Source organism: Pistacia vera, unplaced genomic scaffold (assembly GCF_008641045.1).
Source record: "Pistacia vera cultivar Batoury unplaced genomic scaffold, PisVer_v2 Contig4, whole genome shotgun sequence".
Classification (NCBI taxonomy): Eukaryota; Viridiplantae; Streptophyta; class Magnoliopsida; order Sapindales; family Anacardiaceae; genus Pistacia; species Pistacia vera.
In genome coordinates, this window is record NW_022196223.1 from 755,308 (window position 1) to 770,603 (window position 15,296).

Here is a 15,296-nt window from a genome sequence, read left to right on the forward strand (position 1 = left end):
GGTGACTTCGATGAGGTGACCAAGGTAATTGAGTTCTTGGTAGTAGATTGCCCATCCGCCTTTAATGGAATCCTGGGGTGACCTCTGCTGAGACACTTCAAGGCAGTTACTTCAGTATACCATCTGAAGATGAAGTTCCCCACCCTGACGGGGATTGGGAAAGTTAGCAGGTCTCAGCGCGCATCTCGCGACTACTATGTGAAAGCAGTACAGATGGCGTGCAAAGGCAAAGGCACCTCGCGCGGCAATCACAACCAGGCAATGGCGATCAGTCGAATCGAGCCACAGCCTGGCCCAGCCGAGGATAATATAGATCCTCGCATTCAGGATTGCCCTTCTAGTGGGCCAGTTGAGGACTTGACTGAAGTACTGGTCGACCAGAACGAACCAAACAAGGTGTTAAAGATCGGTAAAAATCTCCATCCCCAGCTCGCTACCGAATTGACTAGCTTCCTCAAGGAGAACATCGATGTGTTCGCATGGTCGCACGCAGATATGGTCGGGATCAGCTCGAATGTTATTTGCCATGCATTAAACATCTACAGTGAAGCCAAGCCAATTTGCCAAAAGAGGAAAGCGATAGATCCGGAGTGGCATGCTGCCTTAAAGCTTGAGGTGGACAACCTTCTCTGAAATGGATTCATCCGAGAAACACTCTATCCGACCTGGGTTGCCAACCCAGTTCTAGTAAAGAAGCCTAATGGGAAATGGCAAACCTGCGTCGACTTCACCGACCTCAACAAGGCATGTCCGAAAGATAGTTTTCCCCTACCAAGGATCGACCAGCTCGTGGATGCCACCTCAGGGCACAAGCTGCTGAGTTTCATGGACGTGTACTCGTGATACAATCAAATTCCAATGTACATGCCGGACGAAGAGCATACATCTTTTGTTACAGACCAGGGACTGTACAGCTACAAAGTTATGCCCGTCAGCCTTAAAAACATTGGTGTAACTTACCAGCGACTGGTTAACCGGATGTTCTCTGAACAGATAGGCAGATCGATAGAGGTCTATGTAGACGACATGCTGGTCAAGTCGCATAGCGTTTCAGGTCACGTAGCACAACTCCCTGAGATGTTCGACATCTTCCGGTAGTACCGAATGAAGTTGAACCCCCTCAAATGTTCATTCGGAGTATCCTCAGGGAAGTTCCTAGGATACATGGTTAACTAGCGGGGAATTGAGATCTACCCCGAAAAAATCCAAGCTCTCCTCGATATGAAGAGCCAGACCAACAAGAAATAGGTCATGAGCCTGAACGGGCGTATAGCGGCGCTAAGTTGCTTCATATTGAGGCTAACAGATCATTGCTTGCCATTCTTCAATGTACTCAAGGCCAATACGAAGTTCGAATGGACTCTCGAGTGTGAACAGGCCTTCCAGAGAATAAAGGAACACCTTAGGAAGCCACCACTTCTGTCCAAACCTCTCCCACAAGAGATCCTCTTTTTGTACTTGTCTGTCCGCAGTTCGCAGTCAGTGCAGCTTTAGTTCGGGAAGAGAACAAAGCGCAATGGCCAGTATATTATACGAGCAAGTGCCTGATTAATGCAGAGATGCGGTATTCGAAAATGGAGCGATTAGCCTATGCCTTGCTGATTACTTCCCGAAAGTTGTGACCTTACTTCCATGCCTATACAGTTCACGTATTGACTAATTACCCGCTCAGGCAGGTCCTCTAAAAACCAGAAGCGTCGGGTAAATTGCTCAAATGAGCCATGGAACTCAATCAGTTCGATCTCCATTACAAACCAAGAGCAACTATTAAAGGGCAGGCTGTTGCCGACTTCATATAAGGTTTCTCGCATCATCCAGCAAACGAGTCGGAACAGCCCAACGAAGTCATCCAAGGAACTGTTCAAAGTCTCTTGACCTGGACCCTCTACGTCGATGGATCATCGAACAGAAAGAGGGCCGGGGCGGGTCTTCTCTTATTGAGTCACGAAGGGGCTCGCATTCATGGCATTCTCCAGTTTGATTTCAAAGCAACCAATAATGAGGCCGAGTATGAGGCTCTGCTCGCTGGACTGATTTTGGCTAGGGAAATGGGCGTAACCGTGATCAGCTTCCATAGTGACTCGATGCTAGTCGTTAACTAGATTTTGGGAGAATACCAAGCCAAGGAAGACAATATGATCCATTATCTAAAGAAAGCTAAGGCCGCACTCGAGTCGTTCAAGCACTTCACGATCACTCAGATTCCTAGAGAGAGCAATTCTGTGGCGGACGCCTTGGCAAGAATAGCCTCATCATTAGGCTCAAATGCACCAAAGAGCATTCCTGTTCGATTCATCGAGATCCTCAGTATCAACCCAAACGAACAGACCGTGAATATAACGGATTCAGACTCATGGATGACCCCCATTATTCGGTATCTCAAAGATGAGACCTTACCTGATGACAAGGTCGAGGCAAGGATTCTGTGAACAAGATCTATCCGTTACACCCTCATCAGAGATCAATTGTACAGGCGAGGGTTCAGCGCCCCTCTCCTCCGATGTGTAAATAATGAAAAGGCCGATTATATCATGAGAGAGATACATGAAGGGATCTGCGGTAACCACACCACTGCATGATCTCTTGCCAACAAAGTTGTTCGCCAAAGGTACTACTGGCCCTTGATCCAGAAAGACACCTACAACTTTGTCAAAAGGTGTGATAAGTGCCAACGGTTCGTGAACATACCACAAGTTTCCTCTCACCAACTGACGACCATGACCAGCCCCTGGCCATTCTCTATGTGGGGGATCGATCTCATCGGCCCCACGCCGGCTGGTAAAGGGGGAGTGAAATATGTCATGGTCACGGTAGATTACTTCACCAAGTGGGTCGAAGCCGAGCCGTTAGCCGCGATCATAACCAAAAAACTCAAGGACTTCGTCTTCAAGAACATCGTGTGCCGCTATAGAATTCCTCATACCCTCATCTCAGATAATGGTAAACAGTTTGACAACGAGGAATTCAAGCAGTTTTGCGACGAGCTAGGTATTCATAAAAAATTTGCCTCTGTCGCGAGACTGCAAGCAAATGGTCAAGTTGAAGCTGTCAACAAAACCATCAAGCACACTCTAAAGGCCAAACTTGGTGTAGCCAAGGGAAACACGGCCGACGACATTCCCAAAGTCCTGTAGGCATCTCGAACAACCCCGAGAACCTCTACCTCGGAAACTCCCTGTGGAGGTAGGAACCAGGTCACTTTGGAGGGACCTTTACAACGAAACAGACAACGAAGCGCTTATGTGCGCAAGTCTGGACCTTGTTGAAGAATGTCGCAGAAAGGCCTCACTAAGGATAGCAGCCTATTAGCAAACCACAAAAAGGTTCTTCGATTCTAAGGTCAGACGAAGAGACTTCCAGGTCGGTGACCTTGTATTGAAGGAAGTTCTTCTCGGCACTAGAGAACTAAGTGCCAGAGTTTTGGGACCAAACTGGGAGGCCCCATACCGCATTGCCAAAGTGATAAGACCAGGGACTTACCACCTCAAAAGGCTGAACGGTTCCGTGGTACCGCGAGCTTGGAATGTTGAGCATCTACGACCTTACTATCAGTAATTCCGAACTCAATTTCCTTGTGAAAACTTTTATTTCTCACAAGCTTTTATAAACAACGAATGAAATTCAGTTATTTTGTAATCACTTTGTATATCCAATTCTGCTTGCATAGAATGTATAATTATGTTCGCAGACTTATTCCAATGTAATTGTAAGCAACTACTATGCGATCTCATATGTACTAGAGGGTACTCAAAATTTCTATACACACTGAAAAATTACTCAAATCAACTTTTATTCATGATAAAAAAGAGGGGGGGGGGGGGGGCAGGAGATACATAAAGTAGGATAAGGGCTACAAGGACGAATCACTGATCCTCGTTCCCAAGCCCTGGAGGAGCGACCTCTATGTTCCCAAGCTGGTCACCGACTTGTTGTTCCTTTTGTTCGGGCAAAACCGCCTTGGGGACATACTCCGGATAATCTTTCAAATCAGGCCCTAGAGCCGTCTCCTAAACCTCAGCTTGGGCTAAAGCAGCCAATTCGTCCCCATACTCGCCTGGAAGATCGGACAGGTCCATTTCAGGGTTCTTCACCTGAAGAGCGAAGATGGACCTGATCATCTAGTCCACAGCCATGTTCTCCGTTTCCGCCTCCTACCTTTCCATCTCTGCAGTTAGCGAGGCAACGAGGCCCTGAGCGAAGTGAAGTGCGGCCTCGAGCTCTATTCGCTGCCTTTCAGTAGCCTCCCATAGGTTGGCCCTTTCCTGTTCAGCCCGCATGGCTCACGGAGAGGAATTCTACAACGCTTGATCCTTCTCTCCAGCCTCCCTGGAAAGCCTAGCCACAGTCAGCTGGAGTTCCTTCACCTTCTCGCCACGCTTGTCCAGTTCGGCCTTCTGAAAGTCCACGGCGCGGCGAGCAGCGTCCCTTTCAGACAAAAATTGGTCTGCTTGAGCAATGGACTAATCTCTGTCAGCTCGTGTGGCCTCCAGGTCCTGCGCGAGCCGAGCATTCTCCTCCCGTAACTCGACCAATTGCTTATCAGACCCCAGCTGGGCCTTCTGTTGAGACACGTGCAAGGAAAGCAAAGTCTGCATGATAAAAATAAAGAGTTAGCATATTTCCCTTTAAGGAACAAAGGTCCCCGACCTAGACAGCTTGTTTACCTGGCTAAACAGTTGGAACGACATGGACAAGAGCTCGGCAGAACTGGATGCCAAAAACTGCTCGAACGACTCCGCGAGCCCGCATTCCAGGAGTGTTAGGACCACCGGCTGCAGATGGTTCGGGAGATGGGCCATGGACTTTAGCACGGGCATGCCGACGCCCTTGACGGGTGGAGCCTGGCCCGCGGGTTCTTTGCTCGGTCTCTTCTCGGGAACTGCGACCATAGGTTGCGGCGGCTGACTGATGGAAATACCGGTCGTGCCCTTAGGCAGCCCTCTCGAGCCGAGCGCTCGGTAAGGTTACGATCTCTCAGGCTGGATGCCCATATTTTCCCCCTCGGACTCCGTCTCCTCAGTCCGAATTTGCCGCCTCTTTTTAGGCCTCAAAGCCATTGTCTTCTGCTTCGGGCGAGCAACAGACGGAGAAACTTCAGCAGGTCGGGCCGGAGCATAGGCGTGTGCTCCGACTGAGGGACCGTTGGGATCTGCTCTAGTGGGTCCGGCAGTTCGCCTCTGGGGAAAAGAAAACTGTCTTGCTCGCAGCGACTTGGACACTCTGGGAGGCATGGTCGCTGCATGTGCGTTAGTAAAACAGTTCGCTACCAAAAAAAAAGAAAAGACAGTAGAAACTTACTCGGTGTAGGCTCTAAGGTAGCATCCGCATTGAAGAAGTTGTACCTCCGCAAGTTCTCGATTGTCACAAGCAACCTTGTGTCTCAACTTTCTACGGGCAGAAAACCGAATGAAACGATTTTGCCCGAGTCCGCGAGCATGTTTAAAATGGTCGTTCTATTAACTGTCAAGGAAAACAAATAGCTTGTTAGCGAAGAACGAAAATCGAGTGAGTTCAGAAGGAAAGAGAACCTACTCGGATCCTGAAAGCTGTTGATGCTCTCATAACAAAAAAAGAAAAATTTTGTGGTGTATGGTCCTGCATTGCTCGGATAGCTATGTATCCCCGCTTGTATTAAGTTTCGCCTGGACAAGTACCAAGAATCCTTGTCCTTGCTTTTTTTTAAGATGTATGAGCAACCGAGCTCAACCACAGTTAGCTCGCCCAATCGATTCTCCCGACACGCAATGTACATGGCAATGGCGATCATGTACGCGTTCGGGGTGAGCTGCATTTGTGCGATCCCGAAGTGATGAAAGACCGACCTGGTGAAAGGTGGAAAGGGATCAAACCCCCACCCTTGAAGATATCTTCCGAGATCGCGGCCATCCCACATGGCGAATCCTGGGCAGTATGCACCCTGTCGCGGAAAACCTCTACACTAACACCAAACTGGTCAGTCACTCGCCGAGTAAATTTCTCGAGGGGGGCCCGCAAGTGCATCCTCTACGAGCAAGTTGGCTCCTTCCACTGCTCTGGTCATTGGAGGGGTCCATTTTGCAATTTGCAAAAGCGACAAAAGGGTACCATTCAGTCTTCGTACATTTTCGTACGATGACGTGGAGGAAAGTTTTTCCTCCCTAAACCTATAAAAACCGTAACAAAATACTTAAAAGAGCCACCACCAATGGCTCCAACCCAACGGAGAGTATTTTGTCTTCGATGAGCTACCGACGGACAGTTATCGCATGATAACTATCGAAAGCAACAAACATTGAAGATAAAACAAGGGAATCATCTTTACCTCTAGGAATGAGAAAGATTGGCTCTTCTGTTTCGAATATCGAGCAAACACCACTCCGAAAGGCAAAGAATCAAGACTGGCAAAAGTTTCTTGCTCTCTAAGAATGAAAATACTGTGACTTTGCCTGAAGAGAGCTTGGGATTTTTATAGTGAAGGAAATGGTGCTTTGGTTTCCCGAAATCAAACGATGTTTGGGCGGAAAACGCATCTGACCGTTGATCGCAACCACGTGTCACTAATCAACGAGGAAGAGTGACCATCACGCCTCAAGAAACCAGATCGTCAACCCCTTCCGTTGAAACGCTCAAGCGACGACACGTTTTCCCTTCTCCACATTTAATGCGCCCACAGCCGCATTTAATGCTCTAATAAGGAATGTCGTTTTAGCATGGCTTGCATTTAATGCGCATAGCTAGCACTTATTGCGTATAAGACACGTCTGTTAGAACAAAGAGCATTTTATTTAATGCACCCGCTNATGTAAACAATTTAAGAGTTAAATTGTTAATTGTGATTAAATGTTAATCCAATGTTATAATTTAAAGAAGTTTAACAACTTCATAACAATTATGGAATTGTTTAAGGAAGTCCAAAACAATTATTGAATTGTTTACAAGGATTCCTATATAAAGAAAATGATATATGAATTTTTGTGTAGAGAAAAATCTCTAAGAACCCTAAATTTTCCTCTTGGTCAAATCTCTTCTTCCCTTGGTGTGGATACTCTTTTGCTTAGTTTCTCTTGAAATTAAGAGTCTCCAAGGTTGCTAAGGACTTAAGGTAACATGTTCTACCTTACTTATTTCAATTTGATTGAATTTTTTTTTTTAAACTATGACTATACTTATTATAGCATGATATGCTTGATTCTTCATGCATCCATCTTTCAGTCTCTCCCTGGGCAGAAAGCCAAATGATACAATCCTGTCCGGGTCTGCGAACAAGTTTAGATTGGTCGTTCTGTTAACTGTCAAGGAAAGCAAACGGCTCGTTAGCAAAAAGTAAAAGTTGAACTGAGCTCAGAAGGAAACAGAACCTACTCGGATCTTGGAAAAGGCTGATGCCGTCATAACGAAAAAAGAAAAACTTTGTGTCGTATGCTCTTGCATTGCTCGGATAGCTATGTATCCCAGCCTGTATCGTGTTTCGTCTGGACAAGTACCAGGAATCCTTGTCCTTGCTCCTTTTCAAGACATATGAGCAACCGAGCTCAACGGCTGTTAACTCGCCCAGTCCATTCTCCCGACACGCGATGTACATGGTAATGGCGATCATGTACGCATTCGGGGTAAGCTGCATCAATACGATCCCGAAATGATCGAGGACCAACCTGGTAAAAGGGTGGAAAGGAATCAATCCCCCACCCTCAAAGATATCTTTGGAGATCGTAGCGAACCCACGCGGTGGATCCCGGGCAGTATATGCCACCTCGAGGAAGACATCTACCCTGACAGCGAACTGGCTAACTACCCTTTGTAGCTCATCAGCGGTAAGCGCTCAGTAAATTTCTCGAGGGGGGACTGCGAAAGCACCCTTTACAGGCAAGTTAGCCCCTTTCTCGGCCTTGGTCGTTGGGGGGTCTATTTCGTAATCTGCAAAAGCGACAAAAGGGTACCATTCAGTCTTCGTACATTTTCGTACGATGACGTGGGTAAAATTTTTTCCCCCCTTTTAACCCATAAGAACCCTAACAAGTATACTTAGAGCCTTTAGTGGCTCCAACCCGACGGAGAACATTTCGTCTCCAATGAGCTACCGACGAACAACCATCGTACAGTGGCTATCAAAAGTTAAAGACATTAAAGATAAAAAGGAAGTCATCTTTACCTCTGAAAATGAGAAGGATCGACTCTTCTGTTCCAGATATCAAACGAACGCCGCTCTGAAAAACAAGGAATCAAGACCGGCAAAGATTTCTTGTTCTCTGAAAATGAAAATGTTATGGCTTCACCTGAAGAAGGCTTGAGGTTTTTATAATTGAGAGAGTGGCGCCTCGGTTTCCCAAAACCAAACGACGTTTGAGCGAAAAATGCATCGACTGTTGATCACGACCACGTGTCACTAATCAACGAGGAAGAGTGACCGTCATGCCTCAAGAAACCAGACCGTCACCCCCTCCCGTTGAAACGCTCAAGCGATGGCATGATTCCCCTTTCCTGCATTTAATGTGCCCACTGCCGCATTCAATGCCCTGATAAGGAATGTTGTTTCGATATGTCTCGCATTTAATGGGCATAGCTGACACTTATTGCGCAAAGGACACGTCTGTTAGAACAAAGAACATTTCATTTAATGCGCTTACAACTAAAGGTGCAATGGATATTTGAAGAAGTCGTTACCAGCAACGTTTTTCATCACCAGTCACAAGGCGATGCGACTCTTCGAACCTCATCGGTCGCGACGCGACCTGATTGTTCGGGCCGAGACCATCGCGAAGTGATGTGACGCCTACTGCAAAGCAGCATGACCATTTGTCCTAAAAAGTTACTAAGTGAAAATAGGTCGAGAATCTCCTCAGGTCGGGGTCACCGCTAACGTCGAGTACCCGAGGCCAGGTTGCTGGCCATGGGGTCGCAGATCCTCAGCTACCTGAGAGTCCTGATCTCTTTTACAAACTGGTCGTAGCGGCCAGCTTCTCTTCGAACACCAAATCGAGGCATTTATAGTTTCCAAGGTTCGATTCTCAAACCTTAAAAACTAGGGGACTTATGTTATGCCCGAAAAATATAGGGCTGACGTAAGGTCTAGTCAGCTTGTAAAAGTCAGAGCATAGATACACCCGCAGCCTACTTCTGTCAGAATAGTGGGCGCACGCCAGGCCAGCCAAGAGCTGTGGTGATCCCACGTGTCCAATCCCTTCTCAAAATCACGCAAATCACTATAGAAGGTAGGTAATGTGATATAAAGAAGGATTTTACACGGATAATCCCACCAACCCACAGATTCAGTGATGATTGCCTCAATCCATTCCACTATAAATTGAGAGCCCCTCTCTCATTGAAGGGGATTTGCACATTTTTACTTTTGATTAGCTACTCTCTCTCTAGAATATACAGCATTTGATACCTTGTATTATCATTGTAAAGTCAGTAAGCTAAAGCGACCTGACCTTTATCATTAATACAAACATCAGTGGACGTAGGACTTGCTTCCTTAGCATCCGAACCACTTTAAAAACTTCTTTCTCACTGCATTTGCTCTCAATTCTCTTTCTTTCACGTGTATCTTCTGGGCCAGCTCAGTATCTCACACGTGCGTTTCGTTGGTGTCAAAATCACGTATCAATAATTTTTTTCTTAAATTAGTTTTTGCATGTCATATCAAACAGTTGGCATGAAAGTTTCATTAATATATATCTATATGTTTTTACATAACAAACTGTGGTCCTATTGTGAGATTCTCACCTCATTTCTATTCATGGATCGATATTGGAAGAATAAAGGCTCCGCGTTCATAGTCTCAATCATTACACACTTTATAAATACACTTCTAAGTTGGGTGGGAATCCTCCCAGCCCATTGGAAATTCAAAACCAGCTATCTCTCTTGTCATCTTTTCTGATTTAATGATTATAACTATGGATCAAATTAATTTATTACAATAAAGAAGTTATAATTTAATAAACCTTTTATTGTAAAAATTATTTTTTTTATTTTTTATTTTATAATTCACATTTTACTAGTATATATTAAGATTTTAATTTATTGTTTTAGTAATCATTATTGCAATTAAATAAGAAGAAAAATAAAATAATCTTAAGAATGATAGGATGAAAATACAAAAAAAATTCGTGTTAAAAGGCTCTAAACATACTTGAATACTTGAGAAACTAAAAATATTTTAGTTTCAACGCTTGAGAAATTAAAAATATTTTAGTTTCAACAAGAAAGTATTCATGCCAGCCTGTAATTTGATGCGGTAACAATTTTAAAACATAAATAATTATCCCAAATAACTTTAGATAAATATTTTATTTCATCTTAAACATTTAATATAATATAGCATATGTTTTTTTTACAATATACAGATAATTATTATTATGTGAAAACAACTTTTTTAAGATGGGAATTAGAATAATTATAATTTATTACAATGTAAAATTTATAGTTATTCTTATTTATAACTATCTCAAGTTGGGACTGTAGTTTTTTATGACTGTACAAAGGTTATTCTTATATAAAGAAGTTTGACTGTATATATATGATTTGTTTTTTTAATCGAAAAGTTTAGAGATATTTAATTATAAAATTTCCCATAACTCCCGAATCAAGAAGTTGACCTTATTTGAGTTCAAATGTAACTGTATATATGTATCCCTTCCCCCTCCCAGTTTTTAGCGGTTGCTTTAGCTTTTCTCTTTCGATCAATGCTAACCTTTTAGTTATAGTAATCAAATTTAATTTTCTGAACACTTTAATATCAAACTTCACTATTATAAATAATTTGAAAAGAGAAAAATATTACCCATGAAACAAAAACAAAAACAAAAAGAAAGAAAAAGACCATTCAAGAAATTAATGTTAAGATTAATTAAAGTAAGATAGAAAATCATTCTTGATTAATGCGTCTTTGTCAAAGACATTAATTAATTAATTAATAAAACGCACATGCAAACAATCTCACAAAAATAAATGGTGTACAATATGCCAAACATCACAATCCCAATAGAGAAAGAGAGAGAAAGAGAGATGAGGCTCGACATCCTCTCATGTCGATTTCATCCGAGAAAATCCATCAATTCTGGAGACCTGCAAACATCAAGACATCTAATGAGCCAACAGTTCCTCGCATACATAATATATTATAAACTTTATTTAAAGAATCTATTGAAGAGGAAAAACAAAAGAAGAGAAAGATAGAATAATAAAGAGCATCATTGTAGAAGAAAATTAGATCTCTACTTATATTTATTTAAGCCTCAAAAGAACTGGCTTTTAGATATTTGTCTACTACTTATCAAAACATCATAACATTTTCTTGCTCTTGGCAAAAAATATTGACTATTTATTATGTCCCCCAACAGTGACTAGATCGACATTGTCTAGTTAAACTTTGTTCTTAAAGTAAGAATAAATTCTAAGTCTCAGTTGGAACTTAGAAACTGTCTCGCAGTCACTGAAAAGCTGAATCTCATAGTAAACACTGACTGCTAGAATCCTAGAAAGCACTTCTTTAAGAAAATGAGTGATAAAATGATTCCATTTTAGAGTTGTAATTATATATGCAAAAGAAGGAAACAATTAACGTTTCAGTTCAAATTAATATTGTAGTAAACAATTAGTCAGACTCAGACTGAGGTAATTAAGACCATGCAACGTTGATCCTGTAGTTATATTAGCAAATTTTCGTATTGAGAGAGTGTGAAGTGTACTTAACTTAGATCTAAAGAGTGCAAGTGTAACCGGAGGGAGGAGTCTTCCCACAAGTCACAAGGAGCTGAATAGCAAGAGGAACATAAATGTTAAGGTCGAGTAGCTTTAGCTTGAGTGTGGTGCACAAGCAGACTGCAGCTTCAAGCTCAACAAGCCCTTTAAGAACCGGGCAACACTGGTTAACAACGGGGTCACCGAGACCGACGTGAACCAATCCGCCGAGAAGATCCACACAAGCGCCCAATTTGAGTGTGTCAATAGGGCATGTGGCTGGTTTAGTACCTGGTGATGGTGGGCAAGTCTTTCCACTTGGTGGCTTAGTCGTTGGAAGACCAGTAACTGGAGGAAGTGTCACCGGAGGGAGGTTAATTGGAGGAACGGTCACCGGAGGGAGTGTAACGGGAGGCTTAATTGGAGGAACAGTCACTGGAGGGAGGGTAACTGGAGGCTTAATTGGAGGAACTGTCACTGGAGGAAGTGTCACCGGAGGGAGGTTAATGGGAGGCTTAATTGGAGGAACGGTCACCGGAGGGAGTGTAACGGGAGGCTTAATTGGAGGAACAGTCACTGGAGGGAGGGTAACTGGAGGCTTAATTGGAGGAACTGTCACTGGAGGGAGTGTAACAGGTGGCTTTACAATGGGGGGGAGAGTAACCGGTGGCTTAATTGGAGGAACAGTGACTGGTGGCAAATTGATTGGTGGTTTAACAATGGGAGGAAGAGTAATGGGGCCTTTTGGGTGCTTTTGCTTAGGCTTCTGATTTGGCTTGCCGCAGGCGCCACATCCGAAAATGGGAGTGGCTGAGGAAATGAAAAGCATGTAAATAATGAGGAGAGCTGAAATTTTGGAGGAATACATGTTGGTTTTTTTTTTTTTTTTTTTTTTTTTTTTTGTATTAAAACAAAGAGAGAGTAACTAGAAAGGTATAGAATTTGTAGAGGAAGGAGGTGTTATATAGGAACAGTGAAGTGGGAAAATGAACAAAAAACACTAAAAGCACTTCACGTGACCAAGGGTTGGGCTCAAAGGCAGCTGCCAAACTCTGCTAGTTGGCAATGTACCTTACAAATGAGTAGATCCATTGTATTTTATGTTACTGCTGTCTCATTTTCGTTGGCTGTTCTCTTGTTTTGGAAATGGAAGAGATTTTACTTACATCAGTTTGAATAAAAACCCTAGAAGTATATTTTAACTACTCAAATTAGGTTTCTAGGGAGGTTGGTGGATACTATTCTACACTGTTAATTAAGTTGCACCACAATCCGACAGTCATTGTTACTCACATGAATTTGCAATGCTTGGAATATTAACAATTTTACATTGTGTTGGGACAAAGATATCCAATTTTTATCAAATTATTGGCTTTACCCACTCGTGTATCCATTTTCAAAGTAACAAATATAAGAATCATACTATTTTAGTGACAAGTCTATTATATATTATGCAATAAGCTTGCCACCAATAAATTGAACAACATAGTTAATGAGAGTAATTCTTTCTAATAACACCACCAGATATTAGTTGTACCCTGATGCAGCCATCGAGTCGGCAAAGTAGACAGTTGTATCTGGGAAACCTAACACCAGCATTTAAATTAGCGTCAAACACTCGTCAAGATATCATTGTCAAAATAATGTGTCTCAACGCTAGATAGATTTCACTCTGTTTAAACCTAGTCAACTTCTAACACTATATGAGATGAGAAAATATATTTACAACCAAATATAATTGACTGACCTGCACTGTAATAGTGTTGGATACTTGGATTTACATTACAAAAACTACAAATTATCTTGGTAAGAATTGCTAATCATAGCAGCTCAATAATCCAAATTAATCTACGAATTAGAAGTTCTAAATTTATCGATCCCATGTGTTGCTTTTGGAATACACGTGATGCTTAAGCATTATCAACTCATTATTTAATGTAAATGAATCATTTTCTTGAGATTTAGATGTTTTGAAAATCAGAATCTGCTCTGATACCATGTTAAGAATCGAACAGCAATACAACCAATTGCTCTGATACCATGTTGAAAATCAGAATTTACTTTGATACCATGTTGAAAATCAGAATCTGCTCTAATACCATGTTAAAAATTGGAGGAGTAAAACAAAAACATAAAATTAAAGAATAATACATAACACAATACAAAGACACACAATATTTTACGTGGTTCAGCATAACTTGCCTACATCCACAGATGAGGGGGTTTTCACTATAATAATATGAATACGATACAAGTGTTTCATCACACCATCAACCTAATATATTTACTTAGGTAGACATCCCGTTTCAATGGTGTTTAATACATCTTGGTATTTACTTGATACTCATAGTATCCTTACATCAAAACCCCTTGTATCCTCACATTCTCTCTTTCTTTACTTCCCTCTCTCATAACATTGAATTAGTTTTAACTCTCCTATTTATAGGTAAAATATGACATTTTTATTTTACTAGGATTCATATTCATATTCCTAATAGAACTCTTCTAATTTAAACAATTCTCCTATTTTAACTTAAATAAATTGTTAAACCAATTCTTCTTTCCTAATACATCTCACAATAGAAAAGGAAAACAATTATCATCAATTACAAATTCCTAAATTAGAAATTTGCCTAAAACTTAAATTATTTTTTCTTCTTGTTTGCCTTTTCTTCTTGCTTGCATTTTCTTCTTGATTGTCTTTTCTTCGTCAATTACCAAAAAGTCTTTGCATTCCAACAGGATGACTACCTTCAACATTGCATTTTTAATTTAAATTTGGTATAAACTTAAATCTGTGCATCGACTGAGGTCATCCAAATCAAGACAAATGGAGACTGATATAAGCCATTACCTCACTAATACTATTATACTACGACTGATATTTTACCTAGAGTTTATTAATCTGCAAGTCTGTAAGCCAACAAATTTAAAGATTTTCTACTGTAGAACTTTGGTAATTACATAAAAAAAGAAGGGTTTTATATGTTCAGATTCAATTTATTTACAACAATGGATAAATGTTGAGATGATAAATACTGATCTAATTATATCAACAACCGCATACTTAAGATATAAATATGTAAATGTTGTATTCCTCTTACAGACTTTTTTTTTTTTGGTTGTTTTATCCGATTCTTATCAAACTTTGAAATCTCAATTATTGTAGAAAAGACAGAAGATAATCTTCTATATTTACTAGTTGCTCTTGCTGAAATTGCGAAAGAATAATATTTTTGCTAAACAAATTTCGCCATCTGACTGTGACACAAAGCATTTTGAATTTGCGATTAGTGTGTATATATATATATATATAACTATCCAGATCTTCCACATGCATGTTAAATCTCTCACATTAACCATGCATTAAGCTCTTCTTAAGTTAGTTATATATTTAAATAGATTAACAGCTATATGAGAGACAATGAATGCTAAAGGTCAATTAAAAGTAATAATAAAATCGTGAGACATAATCTCAAAATGTCTATTTAGTGTCATATCTAAAGGACACACGCATGTTGAAAGACACAATTTTAAATATATTTTTAATACTTGTCATACCACAGAGTCACATCATTTTCTAAAACTTGGTTAAAAGTTGTGCGTGAAAGGTTTCCAGCAAAGTAAGGGAC

At 41.3% G+C, this 15,296-nt stretch overlaps 1 protein-coding gene across 1 annotated transcript; it reads right to left on the reverse strand.

The window, feature by feature from the left end:
• Positions 1–10,977: 10,977 nt before the first annotated feature.
• LOC116141510 (repetitive proline-rich cell wall protein 1-like) lies at positions 10,978–12,565 on the reverse strand. The gene is made up of 2 exons (XM_031427017.1): positions 11,677–12,565; positions 10,978–11,049 (listed from the first exon to the last, which is right to left on the reverse strand). The coding sequence occupies exon 1, from the start codon at positions 12,530–12,532 to the stop codon at positions 11,684–11,686; it is 849 nt and encodes a 282-aa protein (XP_031282877.1). The 5' UTR covers positions 12,533–12,565; the 3' UTR covers positions 10,978–11,049; positions 11,677–11,683.
• Between the last annotated feature and the right edge of the window lie 2,731 nt (positions 12,566–15,296).